This window comes from Panthera uncia, chromosome E3, assembly GCF_023721935.1.
Source record: "Panthera uncia isolate 11264 chromosome E3, Puncia_PCG_1.0, whole genome shotgun sequence".
Taxonomy (NCBI): domain Eukaryota; kingdom Metazoa; phylum Chordata; class Mammalia; order Carnivora; family Felidae; genus Panthera; species Panthera uncia.
This window is the reverse complement of record NC_064815.1, coordinates 10,493,397-10,513,238: the sequence shown is the minus strand read 5'-3', so window position 1 is coordinate 10,513,238 and position 19,842 is coordinate 10,493,397. Positions and strand designations below refer to the sequence as shown.

The 19,842-nt window shown below is 41.6% G+C and overlaps 1 protein-coding gene across 1 annotated transcript in view; it reads right to left on the bottom strand.

Annotated features, from left to right (window-relative positions):
* Positions 1-10,860, bottom strand: part of ACSM1 (acyl-CoA synthetase medium chain family member 1) — a 44,779-nt gene extending 33,919 nt beyond the window's left edge. Inside the window, exons 1-2 of the mRNA XM_049638394.1 lie at positions 10,764-10,860; positions 6,249-6,491 (exon numbers count right to left, since the gene is read on the bottom strand). Of these exons, the coding sequence (XP_049494351.1) occupies positions 6,249-6,440 (192 nt within the window). The 5' untranslated portion in view covers positions 6,441-6,491; positions 10,764-10,860. The remainder of the gene's footprint in view (positions 1-6,248; positions 6,492-10,763) is intronic.
* Positions 10,861-19,842: the final 8,982 nt, after the last annotated feature.

Genomic DNA, 19,842 nt, shown 5'->3' with positions numbered 1-19,842 from the left:
TGCCCCTTACCCATTTAGCCCATCCCCCCTCCCACAACCCCTTCAGTAACCCTCTGTTTGTTCTCCATATTTATGAGTCTCTTCTGTTTTGTCCCCCTCCCTGTTTTTATATTACTTTTGTTTCCCTTCCCTTATGTTCATTTGTTTTGTCTCTTAAAGTCTTCATATGAGTGAAACTATATGATTTTTGTCTTTCTCTGACTAATTTCACTTAGCATAATACCTTCCAGTTCCATCCACGTAGTTGCAAATGGCAAGATTTCATTCTTTTTGATAGCCAAGTAATACTCCATTGTATATATATACCACCTTTTCTTTATCCATTCATCCATCGATGGACATTTGGGCTCTTTCCATACTTTGGTTATTGTTGATAGTGCTGCTATAAACATGGGGTTGCATGTGTCCCTTCGAAACAGCACACCTGAATCCTGTGAATAAATGCCTAGTAGTGCAACAGCTGGGTCATAGGGTAGTTCTGTTTTCAGTTTTTTGAGGAACCTTCATACTGTTCTCCAGAGTGGCTGCACCAGTTTGCATTCCCACCAACAATGCAAAAGAGATCCTCTTTCTCCACACCCTCGCCAACATCTGTTGTTGCCTGAGCTGTTAATGTTAGCCATTCTAACAGGTGTAAGATGGTATTTCATTGTGGTTTTGATTTGTATCTCCCTGATGATGAGTGATGTTGATGTTTTTTCATGTGTCTGCTGGTCTTCTGGATGTCTTCTTTGGAAAAATGTCTATTCATGTCTTTTGCCCATTTCTTCACCGGATTATTTGTTTTTTGGGTGTTGAGTTTGAGAAGTTCTTTATAGATTTTGGATACTAACCCTTTATCTGATATGTCATTTGCAAATACCTTTTCCCATTCTGTCAGTTGCCTTTGAGTATTGCTGATTGTTTCCTTCGCTGTGCAGAAGGTTTTTATTTTTATTTATTTATTTATTTATTTTTAATGTTTTTATTTATTTTTGAGACAGAGAGAGACAGAGCATGATCAGGGGAGGGGCAGAGAGAGAGGGAGAGACAGAATCTGAAGCAGGCTCCAGGCTCTGAGCTGCCAGCACACAGCCCGACGTGGGGCTCAAACTCATGGACTGTGAGATCATGACCTGAGCTGAAGTTGGACGCTTAACCAACTGAGCCACCCAGGCACCCCAGAAGCGTTTTATTTTGATGAAGTCCTAGTAGTTCATTTTTGCTTTTGTCTCCCTTGCCTCTGGTAATGTGCTGAGTAAGAAGTTGCTGTGGCCAAGATAAAAAAACCATATAATACCAAGGAATAAATCTTTAAAAAAAAATTTTTTTACACTTATTTAATTTTTGAGAGACATAGAGAGAGCACAAGTTGGGGAGGGGCAGAGAGAGAAGGAGACACAGAATCCAAAGCAGGCTCCAGGCTCCGAGCTGTCAGCACAGAGCCCGATGTGGGGCTCGAACTCACAAACTATGAGATCATGACCTGAGCCGAAGTTGGAGCTTAACGGACAGAGCCACCCAGGTACCCCAGAATAAATCTAACCAAAGAGGTAAAAAGTCTATATGCTGAAAACTATAGAAAGCTTATGAAAGAAAGTGAAGAAGACACAAAAAAAAATGGAAAAAGATTCCATGCTCCTGGATATGAAGAACAAATATTGTTAAAATGTCAATTACTACCCAAAGCAATCTACATATTCAAGGCAATCCCTATCAAAATAACACCAGTATTCTTCACAGAGCTAGAACAAATAATCCTCAAATTGGTATGAAACCAGAAAAGACCCCGAATAGCCAAAGTAATCTTGAAAAAGAAAACCAAAGCAAGAGGCATCACAATCCCAGAGTTCAAGCTATACTAAAAGCTGTAACCATCAAGACAGTATGGTACTGGCACAAAAACAGACACTCAGATCAATGGAACAGAATAGAGAACCCAGAAAAGGACCCACAAACGTATGGCCAACTAATCTTTGACAAAGCAGGAAAGAGTATCCAATGGAATAAAGACAGTCTCTTCAGCAAGTGGGGCTGGGAAAACTGGACAGAGACATACAGAAGAATGAACCTGGACCACTTTCTTACACCATACACAAAAAATAAACTCAAAATGAATGAAAGACCTAAATGTAAGACAGGAAGCCATCAAAATCCTTGAGCAGAAAGCAGGCAAAAACCTCTTTGATCAAAATCTTTTTTTTTAAGTTTATTTTCTGAGAGAGAGTGTGCAAGTGGGAGAGGGGCAAAGAGAGAGAGAGAGAAGGACAGAGGATCTAAAGCAGGTTCTGTGCTGACAGCAGAGAGCATGATGTGGAGTCCAAACTCATGAACTGCAAAACCATGACCTGAGCTTAAGTCGGACACTTAAGCGACTGAGTCACCCACGTGCCCCTAGAATCAAAATCTTAATAACCTTGTATCTATTAAAGAAATTAAATCCATTACTAAGAGCTTCCCTACAATGAAAACCCCATATTTTATGCCTAAAAGTTTTGGTATGCATTCTAGTGTGTTAAGAATTTGACTTGAAAAACGGATGCTTTTAGATAAGTTGGGATAATCTTGTTTTTATACCAGTTGGTTGTAAATTCAGAGGTTACAGGGGACAGGCAAGTAAAATAAATGAGAGAAGCCTGCCATGTTCTTCTGGGGTAAACTGGAGAGCCATGAGTCTCTCAACAGAGAGCTACCATTCAACTCTACCGACTGCTTCGGTAGAGGAATGCTTGTTTAGTATTATGAGACATGACTTTACAAAAGAAGCACCACAGACTGATTCTGGTTTCTGTACTCTGGATTTCTCCACATGAAGCCACCCTATGCCAAAGCTTCCCTTCTTCCCTTGTACATATTTACAACACATCCACGAGAAAGTTAATGGTTCATTGCTAAAATACAACCAAGTTATGGCCACCAACATTGCTGACCTTGTGCTGGTTGTGCTGCTGCTCAGGGTGCATGCATTCAAATTCAATCAACAACTAGTTGAATGTACCAGCATGTTCTACATGCTGGGGATACAACAGTTAACATAACAGTAAAAATTCCCCTAGCTCATGGAACTGACATTCCAGTGCCAAAGACACTATATGTGTATTAGAATTACAAAAGATAAACACTTTTTGTGAATATCATGAAGGATTCCTTTATGGGATACTGGGACAAAAGTCTAATAGTTTCAAAAGAACACAAAGACCCTTTTAAACTGTACCAGTCCTTGGATTGTTATTAATTTCTTACATAAAACTAGAGAATTAAATTCAGGAGCCACTAAACACAGACTCGCTGACTCAGAGAAATCTCAGCAGATCTGACTGTTAAATGTTAAGGAACTTGGAATGTTTGGCAGCACATAATTTATTTGGACAAATATTATGGGACAAAGAGCCAGGCAAATGTGGGGCAAGGGCATTCAGCTGTTGTTGTTTTTTATGCTTTGTGATTAACTGTGACAAATCAGCTTAGGAATTCTCTGAGTCTGCACTGATGGCATGAAGAATTAGAAAGCTATAGCATGTACACACCCAAGTTTAGGTAAACTTGAGTAGATAAATAAGATTAGGTAAAGTGGGGCAAAAGTCCCAGTATAGAACAAAGGTATAGGAATAGGGAATCTCAGGATGAAAACATCCCAGATGAGGTAAACAAGATTAGGTATTCAGGGTGGAAATGCCCCCCAACTTAGTACTATAGCAGAAAGCAAGGACCAAATTAGATAAATAGGTAAATAGGGTTATAGACCACTGCAGGGCGAAGTTGCCCAAAGTGGAGCTAATTAGCAAAAGAAAGGTGCCTTGTTGACCCTGAGGTAGAATGCTCTGTCTTTCTTGTCCCATAGACCAGTTTAGGTAAACAGAGGTGGTGCCTCATGTCTACTATAAACAACCTTCAGCCCAGCACCAGGATTCTGTTTTGTATTAACCCAAACCCCTAACACCGAGTATCTTCAAAATCCCATTTCCCTCACATCAATGAATTAATGTTCATGATTTCATTGTCTTTTTGTGCACACCCATCACCATGTTTGTAAGCCTTCTGATCCTAATAAAAACAGAACGAGGACCCTTTCTCGGGATTCTTGTCTTCCCCTGGACATTAGCCACTCTCGCATTTTTAATCCTGCGTCCCGCTTTCTTGATGGATAAGAAAGAACACCAGATCCAGAGTTTAGAATTAATAACTATTTGACTATATGTATTAAGCAATGTTTAATATAAAATTGCATCAGGGGTTGGTAGGAAGAAATTGTTTGTCATGAGTTTCACCAAAACAAACAAAACGTAAGGTTGCTGACGCTGTATTCACCTCTCCTAGGACGTGAAGTGGGGAATCACACTGTCTATAGAGGAAAAATAAAGAGCTGCACATTTTGTCTACTTTCCTATCTCCATTACCTAGAATAGTAATTGGCACATGTTAGGGGCTCACTAAGTTTTAGCGGAATGGATGAATGGATGGATGGATGGATGTAGTATCAAAGGGAGAGAATGAATGAATTTGGACAGAATGCAACCTCTCATGAACAGATTTGGGAGGCTTCTCTAGGAATCAAATCAAGTTGTGTGTACTATGTTAGGAGTCTAGAGTAACAAAGGGTTTAATTTCTAAGATGAGTCAGGGGTTATAAGTTGGTGGCCTGTATTCCACCTCTGGACATAGGTTGTCTGGCTTACCAGGTACTTTCTTTTGTTTTATAACCAATTCTTTGCCGGGGCACTGGGTGGCTCAGTTGAGGGAACGCTAGGGGAGAGGCCCCATGCATCACTAGAGACACAATGACCATGATCAAGGCAATTAGCAAAGTGGCAACAGACGGATGAGAAGTGTTGGCAGAATAAATATTATTGGGATGAGGACGCTGGGGGTGGGGAGAACTTGGGAGACATGGATAAATGGGAAATGTTCAACAAGGATGATATAAAACGCAACAAAGATGAGGCATCCTGAGGTCATATTTACTTGGTGGTTCCCTCCATGGGTTGATGTGTTAACTACCTATAAGGAATATAAATCAAGGGGAAAGTGAAGGCATCACTTCTTGCTCTCTCCACCTCCTCCCTCTCCAGCCCATCTCATGGTTCAAAAGTTCTTAACTAGATTACTGGTCAGGGCAGTGATGAAAGTCAGTTTAGAATCTGAGGGAAGAGATGTTTGGCATCATCAAATTGTGAGAGCAGGTTAAATAATGTATTGCAGAATTAGATAGCGGACCCAAATCCTGTTCTTTCCCTTATTAGGCATGTGCTGGTTTCTGTGTGTTATTTAAACCCTTGACACCTCAGTTCCCTCATCTAGAAAATGGGGGTGATGAAAATGCTCACCTACTCATAGTATTAAATGCCAAGTGCACTTTAAAAAGTGCCTATGCCCTCCCTTGGCATTATTATGGAAATTCAGGAAAAGGAAAAAGAAGGAGGTGGGGAAGAGGCCCACATGTTAGTTGAATACTAACATATAATGCAGGTGCATGGGAAATTTAAAAATTCTATTAACTCTCTGACTCCATCTCAGGTAAATTCTGTCCAAAGACAGTGTTGGGTGAGTTTTCTCACTGTGGACATCACCAGCTAGGACTTAGTAGCTGGAGCACCATGAACTGTCTATCTCAACTCCTAATGTCCCTACTTCACCTCTCTTGGTCTGTCTCTTGGAGAGAGATAAACTGAACACTTGGGTTTTTCTGCAGACATGTGTAATCTCTAGGGGCCATATGGACTATTTTCCCTGTACATACCCTAAAGACACACTCAAGTAGGTAGTTGATAGGGAGGAATCCAGTTACACACGCCATCCTCAAAGAATGACAGATGACATGACCTAGCTACATGTGTCAGATGCTCATGTGTACAGTCAGGTGATCTGTCCCTTCCCTCTGAGTGTAGCCTGAAGTGAAGACCAAGTGTAATGAGACAAATTCCTATTAGGCTCATAGTCTCATTAGTTGAAGGTAAGAATTCAGACTAAGGTCAATTTACCGACCTTAGAAACTTTGGTCACAATTATGTGACTGTGTACCAGATATTTTCACCTGCTATCTTGTTTCCAAAATGAGATCATCACCATTACATAGATAAAACCACTGAGGCTCAGAGGATTGAGAACATGACTAGGCTGAGAATTGAACCCCCAAATGTAAGCTTTTCCCACAACACTTCTAAGCTGAGGCAGAAGCCATTTCTGGTTCTGTGCCCCTCAGTCTACTAGGATCATGATAAGGTCAATGAGGCCATTCTTGTTCTCACCTCCCATCATGAGTGCCTCCTTACCTGCTCCATTTGAGTCCAATAGTCCAGGACATCACTTGCAAAGTTAAATTCCTTAGGTCTATCATAGTCATTCCATCTCAGGGTTCCAGCTCCTGATAAAGACCGGCAGCAAAGGTACCAAGGGGCAGGGTGAAAGCCATGGTAGGATTTGCGAATGCCCCAGAGGACTTGGAGACTCATCAGCCTCTGCATGGTGGAAGAGGCCTCAGGAAGCCGACACAGAATTCTCAGGTCAACACCTGCCTTGGGAAGAGATGGTACTAGATTGGCCATGGAATAGTAATTTCCTCCACAAAATGAAGGCAATAGCTTTGTGAGAGAAATAGCTTTGTTTCAGATCACCAGAATGTGGACGACACAAGACCCATCTGCATCGCTACCCCTCTCTTGTTAATATTTTCTCCTGGATTCTGTGAACCAACAATTTTTCCTGCCTGAGATTGCATTTCTGTCACTTGAGACTATAAGAATATTGACAAATATACAGCACCATACTCAGGAATGATGAGGCTAATATCACAACACCTGTGCTAGTGGACTGACATCTGGCCAGATGGGGGGCAGGGAACTTTCCCAGGACATCATTCCAGGCAGCTATCACCAACCCATCAGAGTTGACCCATGAAATGAAACTTTTTGCCACTCCAGATCCCAACAAAGACCCTTCACGTGGAAGCAGAAACTTCATTTATTATTATTGATGACTGTGAAAAACTGCCTTAAGCTAGAACTATCTTTCCATGAGAATGCTGGCTGAAGGAAACCATTTCACAAGCAGTTTTGCGATCCAAGCACTTTATGTCTGCAAACAATAAAGTCTCCTCCCCCTTGGATTCAGCAATCATGGTGACAGACCACAGAATAGATGGATAAAACCTGGCTCAATTTACTTTAAGGTGCTTTAGACCAATAATAATCTAACCCCAATTTTGAGGCTGCCCCCAGAGCCCCACTTTGCATTCCTAGTTGGGAAGGCACTGCTATATATGCAATAGAGTGAATGTCTGCATAAAATAGGATACTTGAAAAGTTCATCCCTTAGAGTTTGCTTGTCAGCATGGATCCTTGGGCTACATGAACTAAATAAAGTATGCCCCTTTCTTTTTACCTCCTGTCAATCAACAGTACCATCTTTTGTTTTATCAGAGCACTTTTGGGCTAGAAAGACCCTAAGATATCAGCTGAGCCAGACCTGGCCCTTAGACATACTCCTGTTGGCTCTTGGTCTTTGTAGGGAAATTTAAAAGTTTTTTTAAAGTTTAATTATTTATTAATTTGAGGGGGGGGGGAAGAGAGAAAGAGGAGAGAATGAATGAGTTTGAGTGGCGAAGGGGCAGAGAGAGAGGGAGAGAGAGAGAGAATTCCAAGCAGGCTCTACACTGTCAGAACAGAATCCAACATGGGGCTTGGACTCATGAGCTGTGAGAGCATGACCTGAGCTGAAACCAAGAGCTAGATGCTTAACTGACTAAGCGTCCTGGAGGGAAATTTTAAATGGTCAACATTTAAACCTTGGGAGGTTTCATTTAAAAGCCCGGAAGGTTTCTCTTGAAAATGTAGGAGGTCTGGTGATACTGGGCCTTTATTTCAAACTGGCACTAACTGACTGAAGCTGAGAATTGTATGCTTCATTTACATGGAATGTTCTCCAATTTGACATGGTTTTCACCATGCTTTTTTTCCCACACCAGCTTGCTTCTCCACTTACTGTACCTGTCAAGCCTCTGTGCATATTTGAGCTTAAAATCGTTCATTTGGGCCAACATCTCCAAAGGGACAGGGATTTCCCCAAGGTTGCAAGGCAAGTGTAGTAGCAGAGCTGGTTCTAGAAACATGCCTTTCATGTTCTTTTGTCCAACACATACCTGCCTCCACAAATGTGAACTGATTCAGAGCAGGAATACCAGATTCATCTGCGATTTTTATGCATGGTTATATAAATGGCCTCAGGAATCTTCCTTAAAATGCTCAGGGTCAGTGCAAATGACCCCTGAGTAAGTGGCTAAAGACAACAACAAGAGCAAGAGAAATAAGGAGGAAATTAATTCATCCCTTATTAGGGGCTAATTGCATCTCCTTAAAATTCATATGTTGAAGTCCCAAGCTCCCAGTACCTCAGAATGTGACTATATTTGGAGAGAGAATCTTTTCAGAGCTGATTAAGCTAAAATGAGGCCAGTAGATGGACTCAAATCCAGTATGACTGGTGGCATTAAAAGAAGAGGAGATTAGGACACAGACATACATAGCAAGGAAAATGACATGCAAACATGAAAATAGGTATCCAAAACCCAAGGAATGAGGCCTCAGAAAAACCAACCCTGCAGACAGCTTGATCTCAGGCTTCTCACCTCCAGAACTATGAGAAAAGACATTTGTGTTTGGAGCCCCCACAGTCTATGGTAGTTTGTTATGGCAGTCCCAGCAAATGAACACACCTCTTTTAATCAAATAAAAAGAAATTACTTTGGCATCATCTTATAAATGTGTTTGCAACTCTAATTTAATCTCCACGAGAAGACCAAACACAGTGCCCAGTGAGGACTGTGGTAGCTGAGAGTGTGCTCTTAGGAGTCAAATAGCTTCAAATTCCAGCCACTTCACTCACCACCTAGGTAAATGGGCAATTTTCTTAACCTCTGTCTAAAATATGGAAATACTGGCAGCACCTGTTTCCTACACTTGTGGTGATGAATGGCTGACATCCCACCTAAAGCATTTAGGCATGGACTCAGGGCAGATGAGTGCTCCGGAATCAGGAGCTATTATTAGTTGTCACTCTCTCTGGGGAAACTCTCACATGCTTAATCTTTGGAATTAGAGTCTAAAGAGAAGGAACAGGAATAAATTAATGAACAATCTTTTGAAGTGCTTTAAAGTAAATGAACAAATCAGGAGACTATAGATGCTGGAGAGGATGGGGAGAAACGGGAACCCTCTTGCACTGTTGGTGGGAATGCAAACTGGTGCCGCCACTCTGGAAAACAGTGTGGAGGTTCCTCCAAAAATTAAAATAGATCTACCCTATGACCCAGCAATAGCACTGCTAGGAATTTACCCAAGGGATACAGGAATGCTGACGCATAGGGGCACTTGTACCCCAATATTTATAGCAGCACTTTCAACAATAGCCAAATTATGGAAAGAGCCTAAATGTCCATCAACTGATGAATGGATAAAGAAATTGTGGTTTATATACACAATGGAATACTACGTGGCAATGAGAAAGAATGAAATATGGCCTTTTGTAGCAACGTGGATGGAACTGGAGAGTGTTATGCTAAGTGGAATAAGTCATACAGAGAAAGACAGATACCGTATGTTTTTACTCTTATGTGGATCCTGAGAAACTTAACAGAAGACCATGGGGGAGGGGAAGGAAAAAAAAGTTAGAGAGGGAGGGAGCCAAACCATAAGAGACTCTTAAAAACTGAGAATAAACTGAGGGTTGATGGGGGTGGGAGGGGGAAGAGGGTGGTGATGGGCATTGAGGAGGGCACCTGTTAGGATGAGCACTGGATGTTGTATGGAAACCAATTTGACAATAAATTTCGTATTAAAAAAAATGAAAATTGAATAAAGGTCAAATCTATCCATAAAAAAAAGAAGTGCTTTAAAGTATATTTTGAAGTCACTATGGAATTGTGGCTTTGAAAGGTGGCTAAGCCCACCATTATTTGCCTAGGTACACAGTGCTTGAAGAGTTCCTGGAACTGAGCTTTGATTTCACAAGATTTTGGACTGAAAAAGCTATTTATTTTATGAGGCAACACACTTAGCATGGCAAAGGAGATCCTGTAACTCTGGAGTTACAGAGCCACGTTTAGTTCCACTGCCTACCAGCTCAGTAAACTTGGCCACTGTTTTTATGTCTCTGGAATTAAGGGCACACTAGTAATATATACCTTGGGGCTTCCTGCAAGGATTAGTGATATAATATGTATACACTATCTTGCCAGCATTGTGCCTAATATACAATAAGGGCTAAATAAATATTGAAGTGCTAATTCCCAGCAAATTCTGAATCCAACTCCCCATTAGATATTAAAAATATTTTTTAAATGAAAGACATTCACTTTATATAATATGAACTAACTTCTGCATAGTGGAGTTTTCTTTCACTTGTTCACTTTCTGGGTCATTCTTACTTCTCTATGTACCCTCCTTCACAGCCCATCACATTCACATTTGCCTAACATGAAACAGATCACACTCTATGCCAGCCACTGCACTTGGCCTATCCCATGTATAATCTCCTTTATCCTTCTCACTCGATACCCCCATTCTCCTTTTGCAATTAAGGAAATTAAATGTGAAAAGAGTTAAGAGCCTTGCCCAAAGTCAGCCAACCTATAAGTGACACAGTCAGAACTTGAAATTTGGTCTTCATATTTTAAACTATGAAAATACTTTCCTGCCCTACGTACATAGACACACAGACACACACACACACACACACACACACACACACACACACACACACCTCACAAAGATGCTATCGTTCATCTGTCTTACCTGGTACTCTCTAGGCAAGAGGTGGGCTTGGTCCTGGACTAGTATAGAAGTGGGAACTTGGCATATTCAGTTCTCTCTGATCAGAAAAGTCCCCAACACTGTACACACAAAAGAACTTTCCACCTCTGGGGCGGAGAACTTGGCAAGAATTGGATGATTTAGAAATAGGAGGAGATGCTCAGATAGAAAAGGGCAGAAAACAACCACAGTCCTCCATGGGAGCTAAACAGTTGGGTAAAGAAAGTATTTGAAGTCATCCCAGTTCTTATGGGATGATGACCTGTGGTGTGAATAAATAAATAAAGTCAAATGGAGAACTCTCACCAGCTCTCTGTGGCTAACCTGCTCTCTGTCCCAACCCTGTACCTCCAATGCTCACATTTAAGTGACAGCCAAGTGGCACAAAGCCTGTGCTCTGGAAGCAGAAAGGTCTGAGTTTAAGTCTCCAGTCTGCCACCTACCATCTCTTTGACTTTCACTGACCTCCTTTATCTACCCTTGTTTCCTTATGTGCAAAATGGGAATGATAATAAGGATACCTGTCTCTTAGGGTTGTCTTGTCTTTGTTGCCTTTGTTAGGATTAGAGAATAATTTATGATGAGCATGTAGCACAGTGCTTGGCATAATCAATGGTGGCTGTTTTTATTAATTTGGGATTTGGAGAGAAATACTTTGGTGTACTAGCAAAATGCAGGGTCTTTGGAATCCCAAGGCCTGAGCTGAAATTCTGGCTCAACCTCTTACAAAATGGCTGATGGACAAGTCATTTGCTTCTTCTAACCCTTGACGTTCTCATCTGAAAAACAGAGGAGTGGGGTTGTTAATCAGATTTGTCCCTTGAGATCTTTGAAAGGACTGCACCTGGTAAAGTTTGTACAGCACTTGGCTGAGGCATGTAGATGCTGGATTGATATTGATGCTGCATTGAATAAGCCCAAATTGCTGCATGAAGTGGCTTGCACTGTTAGTTTTCTACTAGAGACATTTTTGGGGTGTTGTGGGGGGATGGGGATCTCCAGAACCTTGACCCAACTTTCCCAGACCCTTTTTTACCCTCCCACCCTCCAATGAACCAAGGACAAAAATACCTCTGCTTGAAGTCACCACAAAGATTGCTGGAGACACACAGAATATCCCTGCCAGGGCTGACAGGCAAGCCTGGTTTCTGAAAGGTGAGTTGTCCTCCTCCTGGCTGATTCACTCATGATGAATTCTCAGCTCAAGATAGGCTTTTCTACAGAGAAGAGTGGATGAGAAGGCAGTGATAGTCGACTGGGCATAGATTAAAAATTAAACAGCCAAAGTATCAGAGCATAAGAGACCTTGATATTCAAGCAGAAGATGCAGTCACTTTTGGGAAGATGGTGGGGGCAGGAGGAAAAGTCCACAATACACACTCAGGATCTCAGTGGATCTCCTATATGGAAATGTAACACTGGTGTTGTGGTCAAGAAGACCAACTCTGGAGCCCCGCAGCCTGGGTTTTGGTCCTGCTTTACCAGTTACCAGTTCTGTGACACTAACCAGCTTTCCTATCCCCATGTGCCTTAGTTTGCTAATCTGCAACAACGGGTCGATGGTACAGATAGGGGAATTCTCTAAAGATTCCATGCACACTTCTCTTTTCATTTTGAAGCCTCTCTCACAGTCAGAATAAGGCCATTGAATTCCAGGTCTTGGACAATGAACACTAGGCAGACACTAGTCATGTCTGGTCTAGGAAGTTCTCTATATTCTCTTCCCCTGACTCAGTAGTCCCAGAAACCCCATGTAGAGATAATAACATCAAAATATGTCAAGAGACACTATCAGCCTCATTCTCTGTCGGGCCCATTCTGCATTACAGCTTTTAGATACCACATTCTCTTACCTCTCTGTACAGTTTGCTGGGATTTCTGGACCTCCAAACCAATTGTGAGATAGGCTCCGCATCCAGCTCACAGCCCAAGGGGTCTCTGTATCTCTTACCCCAGAGTAACCAGAGTAACCAGGGTCAGAGTAACCAGGCCCTGGAGGCATGCGAGAGATGGAATGTTACCCACACGTGTGTAGAGAAGAACGACTGAAAAAGAAAAAAACAAAAATCATGAGGGCATCAAAAAGCTGGATCTTAGTTTCTGTAAATTAAACCCCTGCTTTTCTAAGCAAACACCCCCTTCCTGCTCAGGCTCAATCCTTCCCCTCTATCCCTCCTTCTGTGGCTGACTGGCTCTGTTGGCCACCTGCAGGTTTAATTGAAGGTAACTAAAATTAAGTAAGAGGTTACTTCTGATCCGAACTCTCAGAGCCGGTTTGCCACGCCCAAGCTGACTGCGCCTCTGATTGCTGAGACAGCATTTATTCTCTTGGCACCCACTCTGCCCCTCACACTGCACCTCTCCTAGTGGTTTTCCTGAACCCCGCCAGGTGCCTCCACAGGCCTCATCTCCGCGGATCTCTATTGTACTCGTGTAGTGATACTAGAGTACAACCGGTTCCCGATGAGTTGTCCGCTGCAGCAATGGACCAACTCACGCTGGTGCCTTCAACTCTAAAGGTTGGCTCCTTTCTGGTAACCATCAGTTAGTTCTCTATAGTTAAGTCCGTTTCTTGGTGAGAGGGGGTGAAGGGTAAAATAGATAAATGGGGATTAAGGAGGGCCCTTGTGAGGAGAACCTGATGTTATATTTAAATAATGAATCACTAAATTGTACACCTGCAACTAATATTACAATGTATGTTAACTAACTGGAATTTAAATTTAAAAAACTTAAAAATATATATTCTCTAAATAGAAAAAAAAAAAGAAAATTTGGGCTCTTTTCCCCACCGATCCTTGGCTAGCTACTTCCTTGTAGGTAGGTGACACTACTTGCCTTTTCTCTCAGGTTTTCGCTTTGGTCTCATCCTTTTCTTCTTCTCTGCAATCCTGCCCCATTCTTACTGTATCTCAGACTTAGCCATACCTTGCCTTCCTTTCTTCCCTCTTTCTTTACTTCTTTGTTTCTTTCCTTCCTTCCCTCCTTTCTTCCTTCTTGTTTACTATAGCCATGCACTATTACCTCTATTCTTATTTATTCAGTATTTTTCTTTACATCAATTCCCTTTAAAAATTAAACGAACAAGAAAAAGCCCAGAGTAATCCAAACAAAACTCTGTACCACTACTATAATTAAGCAATTATTTTACTTGTCACAGGCAGGAAACTAAAAATGAATACAATGAAAGCAAAAATTGTTGCTGTTATTAAGCCCCATTTCCAGTACAGTTCCCTGCCAAATATTTGAGACCAGTCTTGTTCTTTTGTTAGAAAAGGGAGAAATTAAGGTGTGATCATTTATTGCTATGATAATATTACATAATAAACAGTGGCACACATTTATTTAACACACATTTACTGCTTTCTCTCTAGTCTCAGACCAGTGGCTCTTTTTATAGTGGACAGCAGAAGCACCCCAAAATCAAGCCAAACCCTGTAAGCGCATTTAAAACTTCTGTCTGTGTCCTTTCTGTTAATGTTCCATTGGCCAAAGCAAGCCACAGGACCAAGCTCAACCTCATCAAGCAGAGAACCATTTTCCTTCCTGAATACGGTGTGTGGGAGTAGGGAGTGAGTACAGAGTGAATATTTGCTGAATAATAAATCTACTCTACCACCATAGAGTAGAGGACAGAGAAGTAGCAAACTGAGACTTCCCCTTTTTTTAATTAATTAATTAATTTTAAAAATATTCCTATGTCTTTTATTTTTTGTTATTTATTTTTTTTATTCTCAGTTTAGTTGACATACAGTGTATTCTTGGCTTTAGGAGTAGAACCCAGTGATTCATCACTTACATATAACACCCAGTGCTCATCCCAATAAGTTCCCTCCTTAATGCCCATCACCCATTTCCCCCACCCCATCAACCCTCAGTTTGTTCTCTGTATTTAAGAGTCTCTGTGGTTTGCCTCCCTCTCTGTTTTTATCTTATTTTTCCTTTCCTTCCCCTATGATCATCTGTTAAATTTCTCAAATTACACGAGTGAAGTCATATAATGTCTTTCTCTGACTGACTTGTTTTGCTTAGCATAATACCTTCCAGTTCCATCCACATTATTGCAAATAGCAAGATTTCATTCTTTTTCATCACCAAATAGTATTCCATTGTATATGTATACCACAGCTTCTTTATCTATTCATCAGTTGATGAAAATTTGAGCTCTTTCCATAATTTGGCTATTGTTGATAGTGCTGCTATAAACATTGGGGTGTATGTGCCCCTTCGAATCAGCATTTTTGTATCCTTTGGATAAATTCTTGGTAGCAGAATTGCTGGGTCCTTGGGTAGTTCTATTTTTTTTGAGGAACCTCCAGTTTTCCAGAATGGCTGCACCAGTTTGCATTCTCTCCAACAGTGCAAAAGAGATCCTCTTTCTCTGCATCCTTGCCAGCATCTGTTGTTTCCTGAGTTGTTAATTGCTCACACTGGTGAGCAATGCTGACCAGTGTGAGGTGGTATCTCATTGTGGTTTTGATTTGCATTTTCCTGATGATGAGTAATGTTGAACATCTTTTCATGTAACTGAGACCTTCTAGTTGACTTAGTTGAAGAGAAATGGACAGGGTGAGCTCACTCTGGTTCTGGACAAAATCAAGGTTCCTTTAGCAAGGAACAAGGTGGTGTAGAGGTGATTGTGCGGAAGGCCACTGAGTGGGTCAATTAGCCCGCTAGGACTGCTGTAACAAAACCCTACACACTGGGTGGTTTAAACAACAGACATTTATTTTCTCACAATTCTGGAGGCTGGATGTCCAAGATCATGGTGCTGGCAGAGTTGGATTCCTCTTGGCTTGCAGATGGCCAGCCTCTTGCTACCTCTTCACATGGTCATCTGTCTATGCATGCACTTCTGGTACCTTTCTATGTCCCCTAATCTGCTCTTCTTTTGAAGACACCAATCAAGTTGCATGAGGGCACTCTCTAATGCCTTCCTTTTAACTTAATTGCATCTTTAATTTTTTTTTTTAAATTTGATAGAGAAAGAGAACATGAGCCAGGGAGAGAGGCAGATGGAGGAGAGAATCTTATGCAGGCTCCATGCTCAGCACAGAGCCTGATGCAGGGCTCAATCCCAAGGCCCTGGGATTGTGACCTGAGCTGAAATCAGGAGTCAGACACTCAACTGACTGAGCACCCCAAGCACCCCTTAACTGCCTCTATCAATGTCTTATCTCCAAATACAGTCACGTTCTGAGGTAATGGGGGCTAGGGCTTCAGCATACAAAATTTGGGGGACACAATTCAGCCCATAACAGCAGGAGAAAAGCTATGTTGGCCACACTTGTTGAAGTCCCTCCCTCCTCCAAAAGTTGCTTCTTTGATTCTGTATCTTTTCTTCTGTTCCTTCCCCTTCCAATTAATGTTTATTGGATATAGTAGACTACATTAGCTGTTTCCATCTTTTTTATCTGCTACTGATAATCCAAAGCTAATTTTTTCTCACTTAATCACTCACCAAAACTGCTTGGGTTTTGCTTGTTTATTGTTTGTTTTCTGGAAACATGTTCTCTAATGTGCTTGCTACCAAATGCAATAGGTCCTTTTCAGTTCTGACTCATGGCCATTCTGGGTGATGTCAAGAAACTCTTCAACTGCTCTCTTCTTTATGCTATCACATCCTGTCTTTTCTGAGTCTTCTTTGTCAATATTGTCCACAGGGCCCCCTTTCTATTTCTTCTCTTTAGATATTCTTGTTCTCCAAGGACCCATCCTCAGCAAGTAGCTCCTCTCATTCCCTATGAACTTTCCATCTCATTCTTCCTTTGTCTGGGTAATTTCCTAAACCACATTTAAAATCATGACCTTTCCCCTGAGTTCAAACTTAAATATTCAATTGATTACTAAATACATACCAACCTCGGTATGACCTATATTAACATGACCACAACTGAAATCAATGTCCCCACCTTCAAACCTGTTCCTCTCAGAAAGTTTTACAGTCACCTACCCCAGTATAAGTAATCAAAAACCTAGACATCATCCTTAAGCGCCTGTTTTCCCTTAACTCCATTTGCCTTATGTAGTCACAAAGTCACCAGGTTCCAAGAAGAAATTCTTCTGATAATTTCTCAAATTTGGGGTGCCTGGCTGGCTCTGTTGGAAGAGTGTGCAGCTCTTGATTTCGGGGTTGTGAGTTCAAGTCCCATATTCGGTATAGATATTAATAAACAAATATTTAAGAAAACAGTTTCTCAAACTTACCTTTAATACATTCACCTCTCACCTACCAAGGTAATCATTTAGACTTACCTTGTTTTCTGAATTCATTATTCTCCAGATGAAGTCCACACCCTTTATCATGTGTTACAATGACCACTCCTGTCATTTCAAAACTTGAACTTGATGTTGAAATAATATTGAGTGCACCTTCCCCAGGCTAAGTTCCTCCTTCTAAGTACAAATAATGGCAGCAATCTTGGGACATATTATGTCACCAACACATATGCAAATTGGTTAGTCTGGGAATCTCCTAGAGCTATTGATTGCCCAGGGAAATTACACACATCCAATACTTGGCCACTGGGACTTGGCAATCCTTACTTCTTAATTCCTGGGATTACGGGGATATCATACAGGCTTTTACTAGATAAGGACAGGAAGGATGAGGTTATCTATCTTTATCTCATCCTGAAAAAGACGATATTTGGTGATTTCATTATAATCCCAGGAAGCCAATCTTTGTGAAAAGGACAGGCTAAATATTATGACTACATTTTCCAAGCCATACAGAGAAGGAGATGGAGTGAAGGGAGGAGATGCAGATTGCTGATTTTGGGTAGGTCAGACATTTCCCCTAAAGATATGGGTTCCCATCATCAATCATTCCTGAGCATTGAGAAGATAAGGAGATTGTGGGCTGGGCAGTGAGGAAGGGGATATGATAAAAAACAATAAAGATAGCAGTGAAAGTGTCAAAATGAACAATCTGCCAAATTTAAAATTTTTGGAAGCTGTCAATTAAATGATATTCCCTCAAACCTGGATAAATCCAGATTAAGAAAGACAAAGTTGTGCTATTTGATTAACAGATTGTGTTTCTCTACTAGCCCAAACATAAACTCTGGTGTCTTTCAGTGGATTGCAGGATATCACAGTATGTACACATTGGAGTGGGAATTTTAAGATGACTGCAAGAGAAGTACTTTGTCAGGGGCTGGAAGAGATGGCAAGTGAAACAAAAGGGTGCATGGGTGTTGTAGGTATGTTTGAACCTTCTGCTGTCATTTACCAGCTATGTGGCTTTGGGGATTATCACTTAATCTCTCCAAGTCTTTGTTTTCTTCTCTGTAAAATGGGGAACATAATATTACCTGAATCAGGGGTGTCTGGGTGGCTCAGTTGGTTGAGCGTCTGACTCTTGGTTTCAGTTCAGGTCATGATCTCGCGGCTTCATGGGTTTGAGACCTGCATCAGGCTCTGCACTGGCAGTGCAGAGCCTGCTTGGGATTCTCTCTCTCTCTCTGCCCCTCCCTCACTTGCACTGTCTCTGTTTCTTCCAAAATAAATAAATAAACTTTCAGAACAACAACAAAAATAGTACCTGAATCAAAGGGTGACTATGAATTTTAAGTGGGATCAATATCTGTATTTTCTCGGTATAGAGCCTGACACTTGGCAAGAACTTGATAAGCGAGTGATATTCTAACTACTGCTGTTGCTGTTATTACTAAGTATTCTTAAGGAGAAGAATCTAGACTCTCTGAGGTCCTTTGCTTGCTTCTCCAACTCACTTGAAACTGCTACGAAGGTTTATCCTCCATCCCTGGGTTCGAAACAAAGCCCCCCAGAGGCCCCAGAAACTGAGTCTGTGGTTCATCATTCAACAATGCCCCTCTCCCCTTCTTTATTGTCTCCAAAGACAATCCCCATGGTCTTGATTTAAAAATGATTTTAGGGGGCACTTGGGTGGCTCAGTTGGTTAAGCATCTGACTTCAGCTCAGGTCACAATCTCACAGTCCGTGAGTTCAAGCCCCATGTCAGGCTCTGTGCTGACAGCTCAGAGCCTGGAGCCTACTCTGTGTCTCCCTCTCTCTCTGCCCCTCCCCTGCTCATGCTCTCTGTCTCAAAAATGTTTGTTTTTTAATGTTTAAATAAAAACATTAAAAAATTTTAAAAAAATGATTTCATTACTTGATTCTAGGAACACTCGATATCCCCACAAACACGAGCCATGAGGAAGGGACACTTCTTTGGAGGTGCCTACACTGTTCTCATACCTACGTTCTGAGGTCTGTAGATGCCACAGGACAGACAAAATCCCTAGGCCAGTGTCTGGCATGTGGCAAATACTCAATAAATGGAGATTCCCCTCCTCTGATCATGCCTGCCCTGAGGTTTGGGGTGACTTGGGGAGGCCTCCAATATCCCAACCACATGCACATGGCTCTCTGTATAGAGGCCGGTCCAGGGGTGAGATGGAGGGTCTTGACCTTTCATTTCCTTCCTAAGATCCAGGATTCTGCTGGACTCTGCCACTGTCTGTTTATCTGCCTATCTGTGGGAGTCATTATCAGTCCCCCTCCCTCCTCCCTTTCTCCTACTTTTCCAGTCTTCCATCATTTTTCTTCATCAGTCTCTCTTATATGTTTATCAAGTGTTTTATTTCCTTTCTCCCTCCCTTCCTCCCTCCCTCCCTTCTCACCTCCCTTCCTCCCTTCCTCCCTCCCTTTCTTCCTTCTTTCTCTCCCTCTAATTCTCTTTCTTCCATCCCACCTTCCCTCCCTCCCTTTCTTTCTCAATTGCTTTCTTTTGCTGTTTTATTTTTCTCTCTTATTTTTCTTTTTTCTCTGTTCCCCTCTCCTTCCCTCTCTTTCATTCCCTCCCTTTATTCTTTCAATATCTAACATGAGATTTTATGCTCGTAGCCAGGGAAAGACAAATATTGGATGTCTTGTCATAAGGAATCTCACATACCCAGAAGAAGGCAGAAGGCCCAAAGGAAAATGGAAGTAAATAGAAGAAGGGCAGGGCCCAAAAGGGTGTCCTTGCAGGTCTCACTGGGCCCCAGCTTGCCCAAAATTCTACCAGTCCTGTTCTCGAAGCTTCTTCTGCTGG